The sequence below is a fragment of the Dermacentor andersoni genome, chromosome 6 (genome assembly GCF_023375885.2).
Source record: "Dermacentor andersoni chromosome 6, qqDerAnde1_hic_scaffold, whole genome shotgun sequence".
NCBI classification, from domain to species: Eukaryota; Metazoa; Arthropoda; class Arachnida; order Ixodida; family Ixodidae; genus Dermacentor; species Dermacentor andersoni.
In genome coordinates, this window is record NC_092819.1 from 79,978,859 (window position 1) to 80,004,237 (window position 25,379).

At 44.9% G+C, this 25,379-nt stretch overlaps 1 protein-coding gene across 1 annotated transcript in view; it reads right to left on the minus strand.

Moving 5' to 3' along the window:
* LOC126522453 (sodium-coupled monocarboxylate transporter 2-like) overlaps positions 1 to 24,041 on the minus strand; it is a 59,917-nt gene extending 35,876 nt beyond the window's left edge. The window contains exon 1 of the mRNA XM_050171196.3: positions 22,047 to 24,041. Within this exon, the coding sequence (XP_050027153.2) occupies positions 22,047 to 22,379 (333 nt within the window). The 5' untranslated portion in view covers positions 22,380 to 24,041. The remainder of the gene's footprint in view (positions 1 to 22,046) is intronic.
* Between the last annotated feature and the right edge of the window lie 1,338 nt (positions 24,042 to 25,379).

Consider the following 25,379-nt stretch of genomic DNA (forward strand, 5'->3'; position numbering starts at 1 on the left):
GTGTCCTATTTAAAAGTTAACGGCACTGTACGTACACAAAAGGGTAAAAGCCACCTCGAAAAGCCGTAATGGTAGAAAAGGAACACAGGATATCAACCATAAATGAATAAATAAATACTATCGGACGTCACGCTTGGTAGACGTATCACCAACTGCATCCCTGCACGCTACATGCTCTTCAGGCTGTCCTGAAATACGACACAACTTGCCACGCGATTAGGAGCAATGACCGAGCGTTGTATCACATAAAACAGGTCATCGACTACTGAGTTATCGGACATTTACTATTTCCGGAGAAGCGAGGACCGTTAACGAGAGGCAATACGGTATTTGTCTTTTTTTTTTTTCCTTATACCACAATCTACAAAGGGAACGCAACGCCAGTTTTCGTAGAACAGACACTTGGCCGAAGGACACTACATCATACCTCAACGAAGACAGGGCAAGCAAACGGGCCTGTGAGTGACACAAGTGGTAGTTTCTCGACCACTTTGCAGAAGTACGCACTCTATCTCGTTCGATGTAGGTTCCAGCTATAAGCGGTAAATGTTTAGCGAACGCGTTTACTTAGCCAAATAGAATGGCTCTCCACATAAATTCAGATAATTTATGGAGCAGCGCTTTATATGTTTCAACATCTTTTCAAATGTGCCCAACAGAAAATATGCCGAGACGTGTTCCAGTGAAACGGCTACAGTTGTACGCGAAAGCCTTCCCCGTGCCCATATCGGGAACATTTTTCCACCCACCTGCACCCGAAATTAGACTTATGGGATGAGATCGTCCCAAGTAGTTAAGTTGCCGCATCAAGTCCTGCATACCCTGCTTCTGAAAAAGCCAGAGCGCCCACCTTCAAGAGCTTCACGCGACGCCACAGCACTGACAACAACATGCGAAAGGTCCCATTCTGCTGTGAATGAAATCTTCTACTGGGTACGCTTTGCAGAGTTGCCTGTATGTACACGTATGAAAGGAAACTGGCTGTTAGAAGAACTGTTCTCTTTCTGGAAAAGGCACACACAGAAAGACGGCTGAGATTCTGAGAAATAGGCCCGTAATACCTGTAGCTCGTCACAGATACAGTGACCATGCCGGTACATTGTCCGTAAGGAAGCTGTCTTTGTTCCGTTATTGCGTTTTTTGTAATGCCGAATTATTAAGGAAGCGAAGTAACTAGCACTGATAATATCTCGCTTTCTCAGTAGACAGAAGAGAGAATCCCCGCGGACACACACGTAGGCTATCCTACTCCTGAGCTACCTGTGGCGGATGTGAATACGCAAACGCCTGGATATAACACCTTGGCGCATATTGAAGATTAGTGGCTGAGATACAAAGTGACTCTGATATTCAAACGGCGCTCTCTACTGGAAAGCCCTAAAGTTCTGTTTCACAGGAAAGGTTGTTAGAAGTCTGCCGCTTCCAAACAAATTAAATTTCGATAATTATCAGTCCACCATATTGTACTGTCGTTCCTTTTTGCTTTTTGATAGTACCTCCAGTGAGGGTAGCCCATCTTTGCCGAACAAGGACAACATAAATTAATATAGAAATGACATTAAATTAAGTCTCCTCCGGTCGAAGCAAAATCCATGCTAAAAGGAGCGCAATCATCGGGGATCAAGATCGTGCAGCTAAAGGAAAAAAAATATACAATGACATAAAATATAAAAATCGCCACCACTATAAATAAATCAATTAATAAAGTAGCTATTCATAAAGTGCATGGTACACGTGTGTTTCCTGCACTTCGCCCACACCGAAACGTTCGAATATCGTGTACTTTTGTAACAGCAAAAGATTTTTGGCATCCTCGTATTCACACCGTTACCAAACTTGTGTCATTTCAATGCAATCGTATAGCGTTGTTTAATAAAAGCGCGAACCGAGCATTGGGAGCAAACAAGCAGTTATTTGCATATTCAAGACTCATTACTAGTGCACGTGATGGTAGTTTAGCCGTAAAAGTCTCGGCCCTTGAGCGACCTGATTGATTCCACTGCGCAACTTCTCGGATTCAGGTCTGCCTTAATGTTGATCGCGGGCTAATTTTATGCTGATCGTGCCAAATTAGAGATTTCAAACGTCGAAAACTATTTCAAAAATATTCAAATTATGAAAAGTGAGTATTCGATTCGAAGACCTAATAGATTAGGCCGATATTCGATTTGTTATTCGAAAATTTTGATTGTTCGCACACCCCTACATATTACGCATGGGCGACGGAGAATATCCCCTTTAGTCGCGTATGATGATATACGCTGTTAACAAATGTGGAAAAGGTACATACCTTTATTTCAAGGTGCTGTGGACACCACTAAACAAAATTCAAGATTTTAGAAAGATCCATCGCGCATTTTTGAATAAGTCTAACATTTGTTACGTTTCGCCTACGACGCGCGGTATGGCCGGCGCGGATGCAACGGACGCCGGGGCTTCGTTCAAAGCGGCGGACATTTTGGCCCGTTCAGCGCCGCCGATACGCCTCCCCGCCACGCGCGTCCAGGCATATTTCAGTGCCACGTGTCTTCAAGTGTGCGTGTGTGTGTGTGTGCATGGTGGTGCCCACGCTTGTCAAAGCGCGGCAGCCGGCGAGAGGAGCTCCCCAAGTGTGAAGCGAGGAGGTCTGACCGGCGCCGGCTCGGCGGATGCGTCACTACACTCGTCTCAACATGTCTCTCAGCCTGTCCGTGCCCCACATCACGTGCGCCTCTGACGAGGCGTTCCTCCTTCCCCTCAACTGCGAGAGTATAAAAGCAGCTGCCCCCGGACGCCAAGAGAGAGGCTCCGATTTCTTCCGTCGAGTTACGTGCTCTCCCGTCTCTCCACTTCGGTCGACCTGACGGCCCGCTCTTTTGCGATGCTAGAATAAACAAGTTGTTCTGTTACCAGTCGACTCATGCTTTGCCGGGACCTTCGGGTGCTTCCAGTTGTGCCCCAGGCCGCCAGGCCAACGCTACCCTTGGGGCTTGCGACCCATTTGCAACAACGGGTGTCAGCGCTGAGATTACAACACATTGTAATTACTAGGTAATTAAACTGCTATTTTCGTGCAGTCAGTCGTGTCGCGTTGTTTTTTTTTTATTTAGTAACCTTTGAATAACTGTTCCAACCACATGTACACGTTAATTATTGGCCAGGTAAAAAGACAACAGACATGTTCGACCTTGCGCAATCGCTACCCAAATTCCAGCAAAGCTATTCCTTTCAGTTAGTTACAATAACAGATTCAGTTGCCTGTAATCAAATCCCACCAATTAAAACGTTGCTTCTTTATGACATTTCCGTTTAAAACCTGGCCCCATAGTGCGTTCGTACAGTTTTTTTTTTAATTTTTCCAAAGGCAATACTTCATCCACACACATTACACATGGTGAGAGCACTGGCCAATACGTCCCTTAATTTTCACAAGGTGCGATGTTAGTATCATTTGTAGTTTTCCCAGGTCAGGAGGCTGCATTCACTGTTGTTCTTATCACAGACACACCGTACATTCCGTACAGCTTGCGCAGTTAATTAATTACGAAGGCCGTGATTTTTCCTCGCGCTTTAACTTCGTCCACATATTATCCAAAATCTGCCCTTCATCGGAACAAATATAAACAAGTTACCTTCCTAGTTCACGCAGACCACCGGGGAAACGTACTACGAACCTCGCATAATGCATAAAAAAGAGAAGATGAGAGTTTAGTAACTATCTGCAACAGATCTAATCAAGCCAAGAATATTGCACTTAACAAGACCCCCTTTGCACGAGACGTAGGTTTGGTGTAACGTAAAATTATGTTGGAACATTAGTAGGCATAGGAAATAACGGCCGCATGATACTTTCAAATATTTGCGTAACATATTCTTTCTTTAAGACAGTTGTCATTCCACATGCGTATTACTTCTCACGCAGCTTTACCATCGCCTTTCCCTCGATTAGCGCTAAATTTTATGACTGTGGCATGTGTCAATTTACCAGGAAAAGGGGTCAAATTGAACGCTCTCCTAAAATGCTAATAACGCTTTGGTGCGCTTGCATACGAAATTTATTGCAAAGGCTGCAATTTCCGCACCCACTTCGAACTTTGCTAGCGCACAAATAAATATCAGGCGCATACTTTCAGTAATCACGTACATAGCGCCCCGCTTAGTTCATTGAGATCACCAGGCATACGACGTGTGCCACACAGAAACACACAAAAAAAGAGGGTTCAATACGTATATCTTACGCCATACTACTTACGCCAGAAACCCTAACATTCTGTGACACATTGCACTTAGGATGCCTTCTATTTTTATAAATATTAACTTTTGCGTAACGCAGTGTTCTTTAGGGACTTTGAAAAACGTAGCGGGTAATGCCACCTTCCAACAGTGGCTGCTAACGCTGTTACCTGTCGAAAAGAAAACATCGCAACGACCTATAGTGGAATTGGCTGCTTTGCCTGCAGTGCCCTGCAAATAGAGACGTTAAAGCGCTAGCTTATTTGCTTGCCAAGAGGGTCCTCGAGCCAAGGGTAAAAGCTCCGCGATTATGGTATCACCGAGCTCTTAACGATGTACGTAAGCAGTCCGTTGTATATTGAAAAAGAACGTTGCAATGTAAACGAAAGAAAAAAAAATATGCCAAATTTGTGAAGCCGCGTAGGCTACAAACAAAAATATCGTAGGGGTTGTAAGTGCCTAAAGCAATACCTGAATATACGTAGAGGTAGAACATTGCAAAACTGTCACCGTCAGGCACACTTCAACTGCCTAATAATACACGAAGGAGTTCGCGTTTAGGTATTTTGAAAGATTTACGACTGTGTGAGACAGCTAAGCCTCTGCCTGTTACACGTGTTCCTAATATTGATTGACTCTGTTGTGTCAGTCATTTCGCGCTACAAACGTTTCGCTAAAGTTAAAGCAAAGCTGACGGAAATGCATGCTCCTAATAAACACAATGTTCTCGACGCACGAGCAGCTGTCTCTGATGCCTCTGTCTCGAACAAAAAGTACGGACTTGTGCCGCCATTTAGGATTTGTAGCAACAACATATGTACAGACCTGCCTTTTTGTTTTCGACTTTTCGTGTGCCGGTTTTGTGAAACTTGCAGCAACCTCCTCCACTATCTGTCCTCTCATGTTTGCGACGTAGTCATACTGACGAACACACACAGAGTTGGCGCGTGCTTTGTGATAGCGTCCTTCGAATGAGTTGTACGCCTGATGCAACATAAGTGACCGAGCATCAAAAGTCGCGTTGTGCGTCGCATAGGCTGTGACATGGGAGTCCGTTCCGGGAATGTAAGTGACGTATGAATGATGTGCGCAAAGATATCTGTAATCTTTGTTCGAATACCGGCTTGCATTGGGTTCCCATATCTAGGAGTACACTGCGTGCATGCGGCAAGCAACCTTGCGTTTTTGAGGCTGCCATACTGTCGTATGGCTAAGAGCCTTATCAGTAAGTCTGTAAAATAAGTTTGCTGTACACCACAGCGCGCTTAAACTACGGATACTATGTAGGAAACCATGCATTCCGAAACGGTATGAATGCTAACCTCTGTGCGCACATCTAACGCGGTAGTTTGACAGGTATATTGCTATGAAAGCTTACTTTATGAAATATTCGTGTCATGTGTGACAGCTATCATCATGTCTACTTATCTCCACAAGGCTTCAAGAAAGGAAAACTTCGTTTCTCTGCGACAACGATTCGTTCTTACTCCTTATGGTTAAGGGTGTTTGTCAAAGCGCTAACAAGTCTCTTAAGGATGCAAAAATGTTTTAGATACAGAATAAGAAATGCAATCCGCTACACTAGTTATCCCTAAAACTTCGTTGATACTCGTATTCTCACGTTGTAACGATGGTACACAGCAAAACATTTCCAGTACTGTAAGGTAAATATCCAACACTTTACTAGGCCATACTTGTGTACAGAAAAACCGGCAATACCCAAATCACAGTGATAGCCTCGAGCACAGACGACGGCCGTCAAATATTTTGCGACGATAAAAAGCCGTGCTAGTGTTTTCATAATTCGAAGTATTGATTTTATTCTGCGAAGAAGTTCGCTCAATAGCGAGTTGACGTTGTAAGTTAGAGTATTGACAGCGTTTATTGTTTTACCGTCGCTATACCAAGCAGCGTAAGCACTGAATGCGCGTGACTTTATTGTTGACGGGAAAATCGGGCTCACATTCATTGTTTCTAAGGAACTGCATTTTTTGCCAGCCATTCTACTAATCTACTGAGGAAGCCAACGAGAAAATCACAAGACATTTCTGTAAGAGAGAAGTAATAACTTGAAACAAACCAAATTCTTGCTCAGGTAAAACGTCGTTAAACATATGAAACCGGCTACAGCAGCTCAGCGAGTATATAGTGTGACGATAAAGAGCGCGTGTTTGTGAGTTCAATTTTTGGCCCTGTAATTGCTCCTGACGGCCTTCACTGAGATAAGTCTCCAGGGTCCGTTAACAGGGCGGTAAGTGAGTCATTACCACCCAAAGAACGAAGGTACGAGGTATGTCAGCCTATCCTCTTTATTCCTACACGAAAAAAAAAAGTCTTATCTAGATGAGAACACGTAATAGCAGCACCTTGTTACTGAATTGATAAGGACGCGTAATCAGTTAACCAATCTTGAATAATTATGCAATTAAGCAGACTACAAAAATAATGCGACTTGCTCCATTCAATACCTAACAACCTTCATTTGGTCGTGTCCTCCTAAAGCGTTACGGCATATCTTTAACTCTCGGCTACGGTTAGTTGGGATCTTCTGTATATTCTGTGACCTTTCAAAAAACGTTTGGCGGAAGGAGCGGCAAGTTTGCTGTACCTGTTTCTTTTCTATAAAAGAAACAGGTATAACAAACTTTCTATAAAAGAAACAGGTACAACAAACTTTCTATAAAAGAAACAGGTACAACAAACTTGGCGCTCCTTCCGCCAAAGGTTTTTTGAAAGGTAACAGAATATACAGAAGATCCCAACTAACCGTAGCCGAGAGGTTAAAGATATGCCGTAACGCTCTAGGAGGACACGACCAAATGAAGGTTGTTAGGTATTGTATGGAGCAAGTCGCATTAGGTTTGTAGTCTGCTTAATTGCATAATTATTCAAGATTAGTTAACCGACTTCGCTTTAGCGCGAAACTTCCAACGGTAAAGTTGCAGAGCCTTCTTTGAAACATGCAATTCAACAGCTTCTAACTTCCTTGTTTCGAAATAGTATATTTTTTTTTCGATGGCAAAAACAAAACCCGCTATATATGAAAACAAAAGCACGTGGCATTCCCGCTTGGACGCCGCAATTGCTGTGCTCTCAAACAGGTCGCCTATGAACGTGCCGCGCACTGATCTTGTACGTTGTCACTCAGAAAGAGAGACAAGGGAGCAATGCAGGTGTCTGCTTATCGCTGTCCATTAAGTGCGGCGATCATAGGGTTTCATACAATTACTAGAGGGGTCTGTGGCGCTAGATAATAATAATAATAATATTTGGGGTTTTACGTGCCAAAACCACTTTCTGATTATGAGGCACGCCGTAGTGGAGGACTCCGGAAATTTTGACCACCTGGGGTTCTTTAACGTGCACCTAAATCTAAGCACACGGGTGTTTTCGCATTTCGCCCCCATCGAAATGCGGCCGCCGTGGCCGGGATTCGATCCCGCGACCTCGTGTTCAGCAGCCCAACACCATAGCCACTGAGCAACCACGGCGGGTTGTGGCGCTAGAGTCTACGGGAATTGCAAGAAGGGCAGTTCAGCTATAGCATAGGATAGACGGGTGGCACATGACTGCACCTAACCTTCGCCTTTCTGGCTTTAAATGGCTTCACCACATTGCTCAGAGATCAAATATAAGAAAGTATTTCGTTAGCAATAATTGCAGAACCATTATTAAAATTGTCAGACGGCAGGAGTCGAACACAGAACCTTTAGCCCAGAAGCCATATACTAAAGCGATTGCGCCATGGACGGATGGAAAAGCTGAACCACTGCAATTAGCAGCGATGTTGCGTTCTTCCAGTCTTATTATCTTCTGCGTTAAAGAAGAGTACGAATTGCTCCGAAATGTAGTCCAATTTAGGCCCAGATAAAGAGTAATAAACGAAGCCACGAGAACGTCTGAAGGCCCAAGCACAAAGATAAGGGAAACCCATGTATAAATCCTATAGTGAATGAACGACCGCAGCGCCATAGTTCCCTCTTGTAATAATAGGAAACTTTATGACTGCGATGAGCCGACGCTCACCACTGGCGTAAATCGAGTGGCCTATACCTGCGTCGCTGCCTTGTAACTTTTTAAGCGACAAGTTTAATGCACCCTTCGTTCACGTGCAGTCCGTTTGAGAGCGCTGCGATCACGGCGTGCCAGCGGGTATTTCACGTGTGTTTTCGTTATAGTTAGCAGGCTTTCTCTAAAAAAAAAAAACAGAAACAACAATGATTACGAAACAAGCAGGAAGTTCAACGCGCCTGGATTAGATGTTTCCGAGAGGTCGTTACGACTTTCTCATAAAAAGTGTTGTTCTAAAATGAATACTCGCGAAGTTAGTCAATAATTATTGTCTATTGTGCAGTTAGGTAGAATATGAAAAATAGTGTGGTATGGCTCCATACAATAGCTAACAACGTCCGTGGTCGAGGGCTCTTAGAGTGCTTCGGTATATTTTAAAGTTCGGCTAAAGTTATGTGAGACACCCGCTATACCGTTTAAAATAATATGCAGAAGGCTCATGTAGAAAATATACCTAATTTATTTGTTTGATACGGACAAGGACGGCGAGCTCAGACACTTTTGTTCTTCAGAATGAATTTCTGCTGCTTCTGTGACCTACCGCGTGCACATGTCCGCGTTTCGACGAAAAAGAACGTTGTAATAACCTCAAATGCACTCTCGACTTCTACAGTGCATAGTGACAAGTTCCTATCGGGTCTCTTGAGAGCTAAATGATTGTGCGCGGCCGTTCAAGCATCTGACCGTTTTGCCTCAACTTCTGTTCGCATAAAAGCGGCCCTCCATACACCACCCTGCGTGCACTTGGAATGTACTTTTGCAGCTTGCACGACTAATCGCTGCTAAAGGCACGTTCGACAACTTCGCAGAATGGCTTACTGCATTACACTATCATGCTGCAGAAAACACATAGCACAAACGGTCACATGCTTCTGCGGCCGAGCACAATAATTTAGTCCGCGAGGGGTCCGGCGATAGAAACCTGTCATTGCACTGTAGAAGGTATGAATGCTCGCCGCTTTTTCATAATTGCTCCACTATTGACCTTAACGGGGATAAGTGCACGCGGCAAGCTACAGAAGCAACGAAAATTCATTATGAATGATACCTGAGCGATCCGTCCTTGACCTTATCGAACAAAAAACTCAGGCAAATTGCATGCTCACCTTCGGCATATTATATTCTGTTTGTGTATATATATATATATATATATATATATATGCATACATACACACACACACACACACACACACACACATAGTGTAATGAAGAAGATTAGAGGTACTTGGGCTCGGGCGCTTGCATGGCGAAGGAAAGCAGAAGAAACAAACAGGCTTTCTGGCGGACAACCAGCTGTCTGTTTTCCTTATATATATATATATATATATATATATATATATATATATAGATATATTAGACAACTCGCCTAAATTCACACCAATCTTGCTATTCACCTTTTTTCTTCCTGCAAGAAGCGCTCAACATGTGTTTCTACTTTGTAAGGAACATTGGGAATTTCCATTGTTAAACGCACGCAATCATGCGCACGAGAATGCTTTCTTTTCGTAGAAATTTAACACATTTTCTCAAAACAAACGTTTATTCATAGTAATCTTTCGTGTTGTGTAGTCTCGATTTCGTCCATTTCTACTTTTCGCGCTCAAATTTTATCTTCAGTGCGAACAAGCTCGCTGAGTTTACCACTATTCTCACGCCAGTTTGCATTCACGGAAGTTGCGCGACAGGTGCTTAAATATTTTTTTTTTTTTTTGCGTGAAACGACAGATGATCAAACGTTTCAGGAGGCTCCCCTTTACGGTACTTCTCAAAGCTTGCGTAGAGCTTTGTGAAACACTTGTGCTTAGACCTGTACGACAAGATTTAGTAATACTTGCATTTCAGTAAACAGGAAGCCAGATAGCTGGGCGCTTGCGCGTTCAGTGTCAGTTTGTCTTGATGTATTGTGTTCCCATCTGTCATTTCTACGCACAAAGCTTGTTAGCATCACGCAGTTATCTTTCCAGTAGCTTAGAAGGACAAGGAATACAACCTAATCAGCTTCTCAGCGTTATGGTGCCTGTCTAACTTTGTGTATTTCGTTTTCATGAAATGTCCTTTCATGTGTATAGGCCCGTCATGCTAACCGGATCCGCTATACCGCTTGTGTCACCACAAGCGTCAAATTACGCATGGGTAGATTGTTCCAGGTGGTGCAAACAACTCTTTGTAAATTCAATCATCAGGCGAAGACGATGATGCAAAGTTTCTTGCCAGCGGGGAAGTTGATGAAAAAGTTTAGACTCAAGCCCGGGTATACACAGTGGAGGAAAGGTACGCTGGTGAATTGGCTGGGTCCAGGAGCGGTTTCCTTCTGCACTAGCGGTACTTTTCGCCATAACCGACGCGCCTCTTTTCGTAAAGTATGTATTTACATATTTCTTGTGCTGAACAGCTGCTTCATTCACTGTCTCATTTCCGTTAAGACCAAACATTATGTGATCCCTCTTCGCCTCCCTCATGCAGAGCGGCATGTACTGGTGACTTTACACACGCCGGTAGAATTCTCTGTGTTCCAATAACGTGCTCTCTCTCTCTCTATCTCAAATGGCTGAATAGGTGCTTTCTAAGCATGCCATGGACACGAACTAGCATTTTTTTTATCTGACGTTCCTGTAGAGAACTTTGGCGAGGCGTCCGCATACTGTAAAATTCTCAAAACTCAGTGATGAAATAAAAATTCAGAACTCGTTTTGGAGCGCTAAGCTTTTCATGAACAAACTAAATACATACTGCATTTCTGAATAGACATTATTAATTGGCCTCCGAAAGGGACTGGAAAGATAAACGAAATATTTGGCGTACTTCCTCATGCAGGAAGCGCGTGCTCGATTTTGGCACTCAGCCTTCCTGGAAATCAGACCGCGCATAGGTTCCAACACGACCCCGTTACGTAATTATTTTAGATATGCACGCGAGAAGTTTTATAATGAGCCAAGGAAGCCAGAGAGACACCTGTGCTCCTTGAGTAAAAGAAAAAGGAAAGATAATGATAACGACACTCGCTGTTCTGCCAATCTTCACGTTTATATACACACGAAACCTTGAATGAGACGCCGTTTGTTTGCATGTTTCTTTCAACGTTTCGTGAGATTTGACTTGCATATCTTGACGCGCTTATCAATTATGTCAGACATATTATTAGTTTTTTTTTTTTTTTTTTTTTGCCACGTGTTGCTTTTATGTTTGCGACATCGTCTATTCGGCTCGTGGCAAGCAAAATAACGACAGAGAATGGGCGATGGCACCCCGGTGCCTCTTCAGAATCATTGCCATGGACGTGCGCGCATGGTTGGCTTCCTAGAATACGCAAACTGTATATTACATTGCGTTTGCGTTGGCTGCTGCTACGACGGCTCGGCCATTTCGAGATTGATCAGGTACCGTACATTGACTAGTCTAATATACGTTTTCAGGCTTGTAATGTTTCCACCACTTATTAATCATTTTTAGGATAACTTGTCAAATAATATTCTCTACAGAAGAAGCCAGTGGTGGAAATTCAGCTGTTGATCACTACGATTTCATGCCTTCTATGCTTTTCAGAACATTCGCAGGCAAATTATATGCACATTAGTTTATGTCAAACAATTTCGTCGTTGTGCAGAAGTTAAGGAACACACGTGCTCAAGCTTATCGGCCAATATACTCGGCGAAAGTTTTTGGAAACAAATTGCATTATCTGTTAAGGATACGCATATCTGTTTGCGCGAGCGTCTACATGCGAGCAGACAGCAGGTTGAGTTGACAGAAGAAGTAGATTTGATGTGGTGCTTCCTCAACCATGCCGAAAAGAAGTGCATTTTGCGAAAATGCATTTCCCTCGGCACTAAATGAAGGATGCGCAAACTCAGGGCAGCTTCTGATGGCAATGTTTAGAAGAGAACAATACGTGCATCTGATACCCAGTATAATGTTTTTTGTAGGTCATTCCAGCTCCGTTAACGTGTATTAGAATATTCGCGAAGGTCGCGAGTGGTGCTTGTTATTGAAGCAGCAAGTGGAAAAAAGCAGGCATACAGGAAACATCTGCAGCGACATGTGCCGCTGCCGATGTTTGTTTTTAACGTAGAATGTGTTTTGATTTCCTCCTAGAATAAAAAAGAATTACCGCCCTACCACTACTGCGAAGAGGGGTGCAAGCCAAGCTTGGTATCCGCGGCTCCTCGTCTTCTCAACGCCTCGGTTTCGCGCTCATCACGGCGAGGTTGGCACGTCGACGACGACCCCTCTCTCAAACAAGTTGCCGTGCGGCATTCATCAAACGCCGCCTGTTTTTCAGCCGCACGCACGACGCGTTGGCCGCTCCCGCTGCCGTTTCTTAAACGCAGCCTGCTTTTCGGCAGCACGAACCAAACGCGGCTTCCCCATCTCACTGCCAGGCCTGAACTGGCGGAAAACGGCGGGCGCAAGGCTCCTTTCGCTTTCGGAGGGAGGGGATAGAAGAAGCCAGTGGCGGAAATTCAGCTGTTGATCACTACGATTTCATGCCTTCTATGCTTTTCGGAACATTCGCAGGCAAATTATATGCACATTAGTTCATGTCAAACAGTTTCGTCGTTGTGCACAAGTTAAGGAACACACGTGCTCAAGCTTATCGGCCAATATACTCGGCGAAAGGTTTTGGAAACAAATTGCATTATCTGTTAAGGATACGCATATCTGTTTGCGCGAGCGTCTACATGCGAGCAGACAGCAGGTTGAGCTGACAGAAGAAGTAGATTTGATGTGGTGCTTCCTCAACCATGCCGAAAAGAAGTTTAAAAAATTCATGGTAAACCTTGTGATTTCTTCGGAGTTTGAATTCTTCATCATCAGCCTATTTTATGTCCACTGCAGGGCGAGGGCCTCTTCCTGCGATCTCCAATTTCCCCTATCCTGCGCCAACCGATTACAACTAGCCCCTGCGAATTTCCTAATTTCATCACCCCACCTAGTCTTCCGCCAACCTCCAGTACGCTTCCTTTCTCTTGGCACCCATTCTGTAATCCTAATGGTCCACCAGTTATCTAAGTTATGCATTACATGGCCTGCCCAGCTCCATATTTTTCTCCTAATGTCAATTAGAATATCAGCTATTCTGTTCATCGGCTATCGGCTATTCTGTTCATCATTTCTGTTCTGCCGCGTGTCTAACCTTATCGGCTTGTTCGTTTCTTCCGCCATTTCTTTTGTAGAGTTGACAAATATTTTTGCTCGGTGATTATATTCCTGTCCGTCTGCGCAAAGCTGAAGCCACCGCGGGCATCGTCTAGAAGTTTCGTGGCTTCAACTCCACACACATGAATATCTGTGCTCTTCTGGTTGTGATGTTGATACAAAATGATTTGAATTTGTTTATTTATTGATTGATAATCTATTTTCCCTCTGTTTGATTATTGTTACGGCGTTTTAACATCGACATTTTGCGAAATGCATTTCCCTCAGCACTAAATGAAGGATGCGCAAACTCAGGGCAGCTTCTGATGGCAATGTTCAGAAGAGAACAATACGTGCATCTGATACCCAGAATAATGTTTTTTTGTAGTTCATTCCAGCTCCGTTAACGTGTATTAGAATATTCGCGAAGGTCGCGAGTCGTGCTTGTTATTGAAGCAGCAAGTGGAAAAAAGCAGGCATACAGGAAACACCTGCAGCGACATGTGCCACTGCCGATGTTCGTTTCAACGTAGAATGTGTTTTGATTTCCTCCTAGAATAAAAAAAAAAACGGCCGTGGCTTAGCTTGGTGAAGCCTGGTGATTGCGAAACAATAGTGTCCGTAGCGCCCCTGGTGAGAGGAGTGGGAGTTAGGCCGCCGTTGCTGGCTACCGCCTCGCCTCACGACGGCGTGAGATGGGGCCCCGTTTTTACACAGCTGGTGTGACGTCATACCGACCGTAGCGCCCCTGGTGAGAGGAGCGGGAGTTAGGCCGCCGTTGGTGGCTACCTGTGATTGATGGACGCCTGTGATTGATACGCCTTGCGCAATGTCTTTTTCTTCATGCATGTAAAACCTCGCTTTAAAGGGCGTATTTGATGAACGGAAAGTGGTTGAATCGGTTTGCGTGGTCTCCCAACCCGGTAGTCGGTGGTTCGAATCCTCAGCCCGACAAGCAATTGTTATTTTCACGTGGCTTGAGCTTTTTGTACGGCAATATCAACACCGACGCTGACACGAGTGAGGCAATACAAGCTTCGCTTGCAAAATAATATTTGATAGTTTTAATTACCTGAACTGGAACTCGTTGTTTCGGTACCATATTTGTGTTTCAGAATTTGCCGTACGTTTTCACTCACCCCGTGGTACGTGAAGACGGAAAGCTCTAGCAGAGATTGCAAAGGCATTACCCAGATCTGACGCACATGTTAGAATTTATGGGAAGCAAAGCTCTGATAATGTGGCGGTGGGTATGAAATTTTGTACGCCTAAGGCGGATGCGTGTAATTGTGTGACGGCGTGACGAACACATGGCGATGTGAAGGCGACAGAAAGATCATGATGGGGCCAGGTGCCCAGTGGGAGGGGGGGGATGTAATATATATGTCTGAAGACCCCCACTGTTTCCGCCGGCTTGACTGGGCATAAATGGTTGCGGAAAATTTCATGTACGGTGCGCTCGCGCGGTTAGCTCAAGTGTCACCGTGATTTGTGTGTCGTCAGTGCGTATATATTGTTTCATTTATCAGTTTTGCATTGTTTCGATTAGTTTTGCATCAGTTTCGCTGTGTTGAATAGAAACACTGCCTCCTAGTCATAGCTAACCATCTCTTTGTTGTTTTGTTGTTCTTGTTGTCATGGTGGCATCCGAGAGGGCGGGGTATTGAGGCTTATTCTCTTTAACCTAACTATGGTTGCTTTTGCAGAAATATTACCCAAGACAAGCGAACATGCGTCACACCCTTTCGAACCTCCGGAGGGAGGGGACGCCGGTGATTGGCTCGCGCCTTACGCAACGTTTACTTCTTCATGCATATAAAAGCCCGCTTTAAAGGGCGCGTATCTTCAGTTTTGTTTTCCATGTAATAAAGAAAAAAAACGACAGTGGCTGAATCGGTTAGCATGGTGGTCTCGCAAACCGATAGTCGGTGGTTCGGGTCCGCAGCCCGACAAACAATTTTTGTTTTCGCGCGGCTTGTTTTTTTCGTACGGCAACATGAGCGCTGACACGAGTGAGGCAATACAAGCTTCGCTTGAAAAATAAATGACAACTTTAGATATCTGCACTGAAATTCGTTCTTTCGGTACCATATTTGTGTTTCAGGATTTGTCGCAAGTTTTCCATCACCCAGTGGAACGTGCGGACGGAAAGCTCGGTCAGAGACCGCAAACGCATTACCCAGATTTGACGCACAATTAGAATCTACTTGAAAGCGAGGCCCTGATAATATAATGGGGGGCATGAAATGTTGTACTACTAATGGAAATGCGTGTAATTGTGTTTGCTTTCATCCTAGTCAAGCCGCAGTTTCATGGAATGCTTACACGCCAGACAGGTGACAGCTGTAATCTCGTGCAGTGTTTATGTTAATGCAGGACACCGCTCGGAAGCTATGCCGAAATGCAAATGCTAAATGAGGCGGATGCACACAGTGTGAGGCATCTGCGCCGTGACGTCACGGGGAAGAAGGCAGTGCATAAAGCTTGTCGGTGGGGTTGTTTTCATATAGCGACTGTATGCATAGAAATGTACGATACGCATCTGGCTACATTTCAGTATTCTGTACTTTTTGAGTCCCATTTGCACGTATTCCTGAGGATCGGTCAAGTATGTGTACACCTAAAATATGACATTGACAGTATGTGCACACATACAATGTCACATACTGAACGGCTAAATTAAAAGAATAGTGATTTAAATAAAGAAATCCGTTGAGCATGACGCACTACTCCATTAAGAGGAAGATTTAGCTCGCAGGCAATTTTGCTCTTCGAATATGCGTGAAGCTAGGAAATAGCCGCCGTGGTGGCTTAGCGGCTATGGTGTTGTACTGCTAAACACGTGGACAAGGAATTGAATCCTGGCCACGCTGGCCGCATTCCGATGGGAGCCAAGTGCAAAAATGCGCGTGTGCCGTGCATCGTTGGCAGGCTAAAGAACTCCAGGTGGTCATGACTGTTTTAGGCTTGTAGCGCAGCTCAGGAAGAGCAAAAAAGGAAGGAGGTAGGGGTAATCAAAGGGAACGGAAAACAGAGTGAGCGGTGGTGAAAATTATTCCGCAGTCCCTCAACAAGGCGGGCCTCGAAATCATATGGTGGCTTTGACACTTAAAACCCCAGAATTGCTTCAGAAGATCAGAAATACTTTTTTGTGAGACAACCGTTGAACAAACTTAGGTTATTCATTTATTGCACTTGTGAGATAAGGCTATATTCTAATTAATCTAGAAATTGGAATTTGATTTAGGGCTTCGAAGAAGGTAGAAAACTTCACATGTTTTTCAGTTTCAACGAAACCTGAAAATCTCTGCCTTTCTTTTCTCTTTTTTTTTTTGCTCTGCGAGATAGTTGCTGGCTTCGAAATCACGTCGTGATGCCTTCGTTCATCGAACGTGCATCAAATCATCAATTACGAACTATTTTAACGTGGCGAACTTAAAAGTCGTGTGACCTATCTTTCCGTCGGCTTCACTTCACTGTACATCACAAATATTGATGGGGGGGGGGGGGGGGGGGGTGAGATCACTTGGTAGCATTGACGCGTATGTCTGCCCAATAGACGAAGGTGCAATTCGATCGGTTTATCGAATGCTCTAGACGGAGATTAGTAGATAACAAAAGGAGAGACGCACGGAAGGCGGCGCGCGTTCAGGCAGGAGCGATAACCAATCTGCCACAGTGGGTATGAGCCACGAGTTCAGAGGTCGACCACCCGAGCAAGGGCCCAAGTTTACGTAAATCTCGTGTGTAATGCGGAGAAACTCACGAACAGGAAATTCAAAGCCCTTCCACTACGTGAAGGTCCAGTGAGGCTGTATTGCTCAATGGCAACATATTAAGTTCTATATGGTGGTTATGATATATTGCCACAAACAGATAACTACACTGCTTTATCGTTTTTATTTTTATTTTCTAATTATTCCTCATTTTCTATATTTCTTCCTGCTTTTTTTTTTACTGTAGGCATATACTCTGACGTTTCGACTCGCATCGTCATAGATTAGCGTGTGGAGAACAGCGTTCGTCGCTGCGGCGCATTGTTTTTGTCAACATCATAACTTCGTTGTTTGTTTCGTCCTTTTTTGTCTTTTCTTTACTTTTAGTCGTCGAGAGTTTCTTAGCATTCCTTCTTGAAAAGGTTGTACAACGCATTTTTCGTTCAAGAACTGCTGTTCTTACCCTCGCGCCTGAGACCTCTTTAGGTCCCACGTCCGACAAGGGCAGGTCAAGGGCGCGTGATCGGCGCTCATGATTAGTTTTCGTCAACATCTCGGACACATTTTTTTCCAGATTCTGGTCATGGACAGCTTGGCTGTAAAAGAAATGTTTACGCGGCGTGCGTCCAGCTTTCGGCGCAACACGATCATTCTCTGACTTGCGACCATTGGACCAGGCCGACCAGCACATGCGTCAGCGCTTTCTTACCACCACGTCTGATTTTTGTGACGTGCAGCGACCACTGGTAAAGAAAGCTAAGCCAAGAAGCCGCGCTCCATTTGGCACGTACATCGAAGTGGTCACGTTAAGGCAGGATATATGTTAAATTTATTGGCGCGTTCAAGAAATTTATTGGCGCGTTCAGCAATGCGGTCGGCAGCTATCTGATAACACAGAAACGGTGGGATACAAAATCGTTGCGTCAGTCATTCATTAAAAAAAGTAATAATTGAGGCGCGAAATTTACGAATCAAACTCCGCACCGAAAACAGATGTCGCATCTCTGTAACGTGCATCTGTCAGAGCATCTAAAACGGACAAATTTGATATATAAGTTGACAGCTTACGTGAAAAAGTTAGCATGTTCCCGAGGGTCTTGTAAAAAAAAAACATGCTCTCAAATTACTCGTATATTGCAGAACGGTGCACACTATCATTTTTCGCCTGCTTTAGATGTCTTAATAGGCGCACTTCCTGAAATCAGATATCAAGCTTTATTAGTGAGTTACACAGTTGAAATCTTCGTACTCGATATTGTTTCTTTCAATTATTGACAATTGTCGTGAAACCAATGACTGCCTAAATAAAAAATCGATTTGTTAAAATCCCTATAACTTTTTTACTTTTAAATTCATGAAACGTCATCAAAATCGTCGGCATTGGTTCCTAGAAAACACATTATGTGTGTGTGCGTGGGTGGGTGTACGCGCGTGCGTGTGCGTGCGTGTGCGTGCGTGTGCGTGCGTGTGCGTGTGCGTGCGTGTGCGTGCGTGTGCGTGTGCGTGCGTGTGCGTGTGCGTGCGTGTGCGTGTGCGTGTGCGTGCGATCTCGCCTGGAAGTTCACCATGCGAGTGTTTTTGGCATCGACGCAATTGCGAGCAGAATACTGCTGCAGTGAAAACACGGCATTTCTACGTCACCTCACGGCGGTGTTGAGTTAGCCGCGGTAGCAGTGTATTATGCAAAGAATACTAAGAATAATTTAAACATCACTAAAAACCAGATAATCACTTTCGTTTCTTTCTTTTTTTTTTAAACACTTTTGGGCCATAAAGGAACACGCTACGTATGACTACTTGAGGCACTGAATCCATGGGATGCGTTAAATATATATGCGAAATGGACTCTTTTTATAATTTAAGCGGTATTCTTCTTTATGGTGTTCTGAAAGCCATGAAATAGTAGAAACGGTATAGGACAAGTGATAACTTTTTGCTCTACGAAATATATAAAGAAAACAGAGTGCTTCAAGAAAATATAAACAACATCAACGCAATTCGCAATCCGAACAAAAAAAAAAATAATGCAAAGCTATATTCTGCACGTAATTGGCAGCCAGGCTCAAGAAACCTTACTGGCGGCGCATAGAGACGCTACCGAAAGCTTTCCCGGTATTATGCTTAGCATAAATATCTATGCTCCGAATGGCTCGCACCTCGCTGCTTGAGCGGGCTGATCGACAAATAAGTACAGCTATTCCATGAAGCTTGTGGATTGCATAAGCAAGGAAACATCTGCATTTCTCGTATTTTAAAGCGACATATCCCCTATGCGGTCGAGTCCCATAGTATTATGCGTGAGGCTATTTAGATTTTTTATTTCATAAGCGTTGCGTATAATTTTCTTACCCGAGATGCCGGTGCCAATTCAAGGGATACTACGATCCCCTCCCTCCCTCCTACAAACAGTAGTTTTGTTTCCTCTAACAATACACTCTTAAACCATTTGCATCTTTTCATGTATATATTTGTCCCACAACAATAATCGTCATCGGCCTTGCTTGCGTTTCCTTTCTTGAAAACGCTGCGCTCGCTACTTTCCTGTCGACAATGCGATGGCACGCTGATAACGCGCATGCGTTCGCGACTTGGAATTACCGGGCTCGCAGCGTTAAAGAAAGAAAATTAGGGCAAAACAGATGATGATGATTACTGTTGTGGGACAAGATACGCGTCAAAAGATGCAAGAGAGAGAGAGATAGAGACAAGGAAGGTAGGGATGGTAACCAGTCAAGAGTCCGGTTCGCTACCCTACGCTGGGGTAATGGAGAAGGGGGAGAGAAAGTAGAGAGGGAGGATATAGAGACATGCGTGGACAGTACTTGAGTCAAAGCCGCTCGTACAAACCAGACGTTATACGAAAGCACAAAAGTGCCTTCACTGCCTTCTGAGCCGATGATCGGTGGTGACGGTGCTCTAGGACGATCATCTAGTTTCCGCAATGTGTTGGACAAAGAGTGGCTTTGTGCTTGAAATTGGGGACAGTGGTACAGTAAGTGGACAATGTTCTCCTCGCATCCGCAAAGATCACACGCAGGACTATCAGCTACTACAGTTAGTGCTGAATAAGCTTTCGTGAAGGCAACTCCCAGCCACAACCAACACAGAAGCGACGCTTCGCGTCGGTGTAGTCCGGCCGGAGGTCTGAGTTGCAGTGAAGGGTTTTTTAATAGTGTAGGGTCGTGATGATTGTAAATCACATCAGAAATATAGAACGACTATTTTTCAAGTTTCCTTGCGTTTTCATTCGTAAATATCTCTCGGTTATCGGATGCACCCTAAGGGGCTCATAAACGTCTACAAAGAACATTGCTGTATCAGCTATCAATGCAGAATCATGCTCTTGCAGATAAATGAAGTCCTTGTCTCAGAGGCGAAAAAAAAATGTGTAAATGAGCAACAGTGGAGATACACGGCAGAAAGGCAGTGTGGAAATGACCTGAAGCAACTTCGTGCTCGGGAAGCTTTTTCAGCGTGGGGAGTGAGCTTTTCGAGATACTTGAAAGTTCATAAAGACCGCCTTGTAAGGAAACATTGCCCATACCTACTATATTGATATTTTTAAACGTGAACACAGGATCACATCGCTTTCGGCACTACGAGCGCTGCCTATAGCGGCAGCGCGGATTCGACGAGCGCGTGCGTGACGAGAGTAGCCTTCCTTCGCGCGCATCACCTCACCCGAGCTCTCGCAGGCCGCCTGCTAGGCGCTTTTCTTTCCATCAGTGCGGGTCGCAGCTAACCCATAGGCCACACTACGCAGCGCCAAGGTCCAACGATGCGTTCCTCAACATGGCAGTCGGGCCTAAAAATCATTGCTTATTATATCGCTGTCACTTCTGCCCGCAAATTTATTCATACTGAATTTTATAAACCAAAGAAAGAAGGTGTCCGAAGGCAGTTACGTACAATCTTCTTCCTTTAGCTTTTGTCTGTAACTGGTTAAGTTGCAATTACAAACTTAAAAGCTGCTTGATGGAAATATCCACTGCTTGCATTGGAATGGTTGCTAAAACATTCTTCGGCAGGAACAATTTCTGTGATTCTGAACGGGAACAAATTGAAGACAGAAGGCACAAACTTTATATTTGCCTTCAAATTTCCGAACTTTTCGCGAAAAAATACTCCTCGCTAGTCTGCAGTCGTAGAACAAATTGACGTTTCACCACGGCTCCGTTCAAGCTCCCCGATATACATTTTTCAGAGTTTAATACTTTGTTTCACGGCCGTAAAACTAGGCGTAGCAGGCGACGAGCGCGATGACTTGACGACATGCGCGCGAAGCAATTATTCCTTTGCAATACACTCCCCCTGAGCATGCGAAAACTTTTCGGCGCCACCGTTGAAAGTACTGAATGCCATGGCCTCCCGTGTTCGCGCTCAAAAAGATCAAGGTAGGACGAGGAACGGCGTGGCGCCCCCGGTACCAAGCTTCGATCAAACTGTTTATCAGCTGAAATTCCGGGAGGGTACGATTATCAGTCAAACGCGCTGGTCCGTTCAAGGTTACACGCAAAAGTTCCATTGACCTGATTTCACTTAATATGCACAACTGCTAGCGCAGCTATACGGACAACATCTATTCGCTGAAAAAAAAAATTTGAATTTACTCGTAATTCAGAGTACCAAAACAAATTACGACGGTACTAGAAAATTTTCATTGCCAAGTCTGGACAGAGGTCCTCAATTTTTAGTTACACTTACAGCCGGAGATGTAAATCGCCATTGCAGCGGGATGTCTGATCCGTTTACTTTCGCTAGAGGGTTTACGTTGACGGTATGAAATAAATGGCTCGTGTAAGAGCCCGGAACGACTTCCAATAGATCCAAGCTGCCACGTTTTCCAAAGAGGCTGACAGCCTGACGTGACCACAGTGAAAAAAAAAAAATAAGAGCTACATCCCAGCTTACCTCAAACACAGATGTGATGCGCAGGGCGTAGAACACTGGAAGGAACAAGCACGCCACCAGAGGGGCCACAGCTATGGTGTTCAGGCCGTTCCACATCAGGTGGAAGCCGTACGCGTAGAAGTGTCCAGTGAAACCGACGAGTCCCGTGGATGAGATGAGGCTCGCCACAACCGACGCCGCCAGCGGGAACGAGCGCAGGGCGCGGCTACCGAGGAACACTTCGGCCGTGGTGTCCGCGGAGCGGGCCTTTCGCCGAAGCGAGAAATAGAGTCCGATGCCAAAGTTGAGCGCCATGAGAGCGCCGAACACCGCGTACTCGGTCGCTTGCGCCATGACCGTCCTCCGCCCTGGTCGTTCCAAAACCCCGACGAGAACGATCCGGCGCGCTCTCTGAACCGAGAGGACAGAGCTCTCGCGAGGGGGGAGTCCCTCTAAGCTGGACCTACGCCAGGCCTCTGAAAACGAGTGCCTGTTCCAAGTCTACGAAATCCTTTGGACGAGGAAGCGTCACCCGCTCGGGCTGGAGAACGGTAGCGCACGCAGCTCGGCCGCCGCTCGAGATGCTCTGTGTCGTTGTGCGGTGAGCGAAACGCTTCTGTCGCCCCGCTCCAAGTTTAGCGGTCGTTTTTCCTTTTCGGAGTGGCAGGTCTGTTCAACTGGACTGACTCCTTGTGCGCCACGATCCGAGATACACAGCTTGACTAGCGTTTCCGAGGCTTGCGCAAGGCGTTCGGCCATAAGGTGGCTACGGGGTAAGGGCGAGGGAAGGTAGGAGGAGGGAGGGGGGGGCACGACCGGTCACATGACTATCGTAATCGGCTTAAGGAACTCCGCCTTTAATTGCGGTGCGCAGATGTCAGAGTGCGGACTACTTCACGCGGCTATGCTCCTTTCTACTAGTGTCGTATGTCGATTATATATGCGCGGAACATGCTTAGCGGGCGTGGAAGCGATGCGCACTTGCATGGAAATTCGCGAGAAAAAAGGAAAGAGAACCTTCGACGCCGAGCGAGCGGTCGATGTGAACGATGCGCAGCTGGTTCTCTTAATTGAGCGCAAAGTCTGCACAGACGAGAGAGGGAATTGCAACTGACACGGGGAAAATACGGCGCTTGCGTGTGTCGTGCTTCGTGAAACGGGGAGGCAATAGACTGATACTCGGTTAACAAACCTGTGCCTGTTGACCGAGTTTTTACGTTCTCCTGCGGTTTAAAATGCTCGCTTAGTGAATGAACACCTGCTTTTCCACCGCTTCGTGAAGAACGTCTGTATAGAGGCAAACGTATAGGTACTACCCATTTATTTGTAATAATATTCTCACTCCTCCTGAAGAAAAAAAAAAAAATAGCTTCATCTTCTGTGTGAACAAAAGTGTTTTCAGCTGTCTCTTCATTTTCATTTTATTACCTTAAAGACCCCTTGTGGGGTATTACATAAGGGGTGGGTGTACAAAAATACAGGAGCTTGCCCACTATGCTATTCTACAGAGAGAACACTTTTTACTTCTTCCACGAAGGCAGACGAGGTGGCGATGGCAGCGACGTGGTGGAGAAGGCCGTTCCAATCTTTAGCTGTACGATGAAAAAATGATGACAAGCACGTGAGAGTGCGTGCGCTAAGGCAAGCACCATTTAGTGGGAGGCCTGTGCGCAGTGATATGCGTGAAGGTGGTAAAATGTAAGGTGCGTGGCGAAGCGAACTGGTGTAGAATTTATGAAATAATGATAAGCTTGCGATACGGTGACGGTGCGTTAGTGTGTCCAGACCAGACTCTACTTTTAATTGTGATACGCTGATATCATATGAGTATGACGAGTGAATGTATCTTACGGCGTGGTTCTGTATGGATTCTAATGCGTTACTGAAGTAAGTCTGGTGAGGATGCCATATGGGTGATGCGTATTCGAGTAAGATGCTCTTTCCTCAGAAAGATGAGCAGGAGTATTTTCGCGCATGATTGTGTTTACATCGGCGAATTTTATTTAAATTGTAAACAAATATATATATATATATATATATATATATATATATATATATATATATATATATATATATATATATATATATATATATATATATTGCGGTTGTCAGTGGCTGAGAGCCACGAAGGCAAATTAAAGATTCGCCATCCTGAATGCTCGAGGATGCATTCCACATGGAGAGCATCAGAACGCGTAGAGTAACAGATTACTGAGCACGAAATGTTTTCCGGCAGCCTTTCGAAGCCAATAGACAATGAAGTGCAAAGAAAAAAGGATAAGGAAAATTATCTGGGCTCGTATTCACAAAAGTTTTCTTAGGCTGAAACTACGCATTGCAGGCAATCGCGAGGTTGGACGTATTATTATTTACGGCAATCGGCTAATGGCGGAAAGCGCTCAAAAACAAAATGTTTTGTGCATTCTACCCGATGTTCATAATGAACTGTAGAACTGATTCTGGACGAATGTGAAGACCTGGGAAACACTTCATGTTCCTAATGGAGAAGAAGAGAAACGAAAAAAATATATTCTAATCTAACAGACATATTAAAATACATGTGTAGCAATGATTTTGGGAAGCTGTTAATGAATTACTACAAACTTGCCCATTTCATTCATGCGCCTATGGCCTAAAGAAAACCGATGAATGTGCACGCGCTGTGGAGCACCCGCGCTATACAATGTCACGCACGCGACGACCACCTCAAAGAGTCACTTGGTGCTGGCACGATAGAAGAGTATGTGCAAGGTAAATATACCTGGTAGCGAAGCTTCCATAGAGGCCCATAGGTTCTAAACATGGCGGTACGGCGGCCGTTCATGGGGCTTAGCGCCATCTGTGTGAGGAGGGAACACTTCGAGCGGAAGAAAAAAAAACAATGTGACGCCATATCCATTAAAAACAGAAGTGACGTCATTTTGATCTCAAAGACGCGAAATATATTTTGGTAGCCTGCCATTAGAGCTGCATATTCGAATGTCCCGCCATTTGACTTGATGGGCGTTCAGCGCGGAAAGCGATGCAAGAAAAGGTCAGCCGTACGCGTGTCGAAATCGCACGTCTGAACACAACATACTTTCTTTGGAGGCCGACGAAAGCTTTAGGTGTAGAGTGATGGTTCTATCGTCGGACGCGAAGCCCGTTGGCCTGCGCAGTCACACGAAAACAACTAAAGCGAGCAATTACCTGGCAGTCGTGACTCACTACTTTTGACTGAACAGGTTGAGAAACGATAAAGCTACCCACGTCCCCAAATTCAGACAAACGTCGACAAGCGAGCCACCACAAGGGGGCGTATTGAGAGGTGAACTTCACAAGCCCACCTTTCTCCAGATGGCAAGAGCTACATTG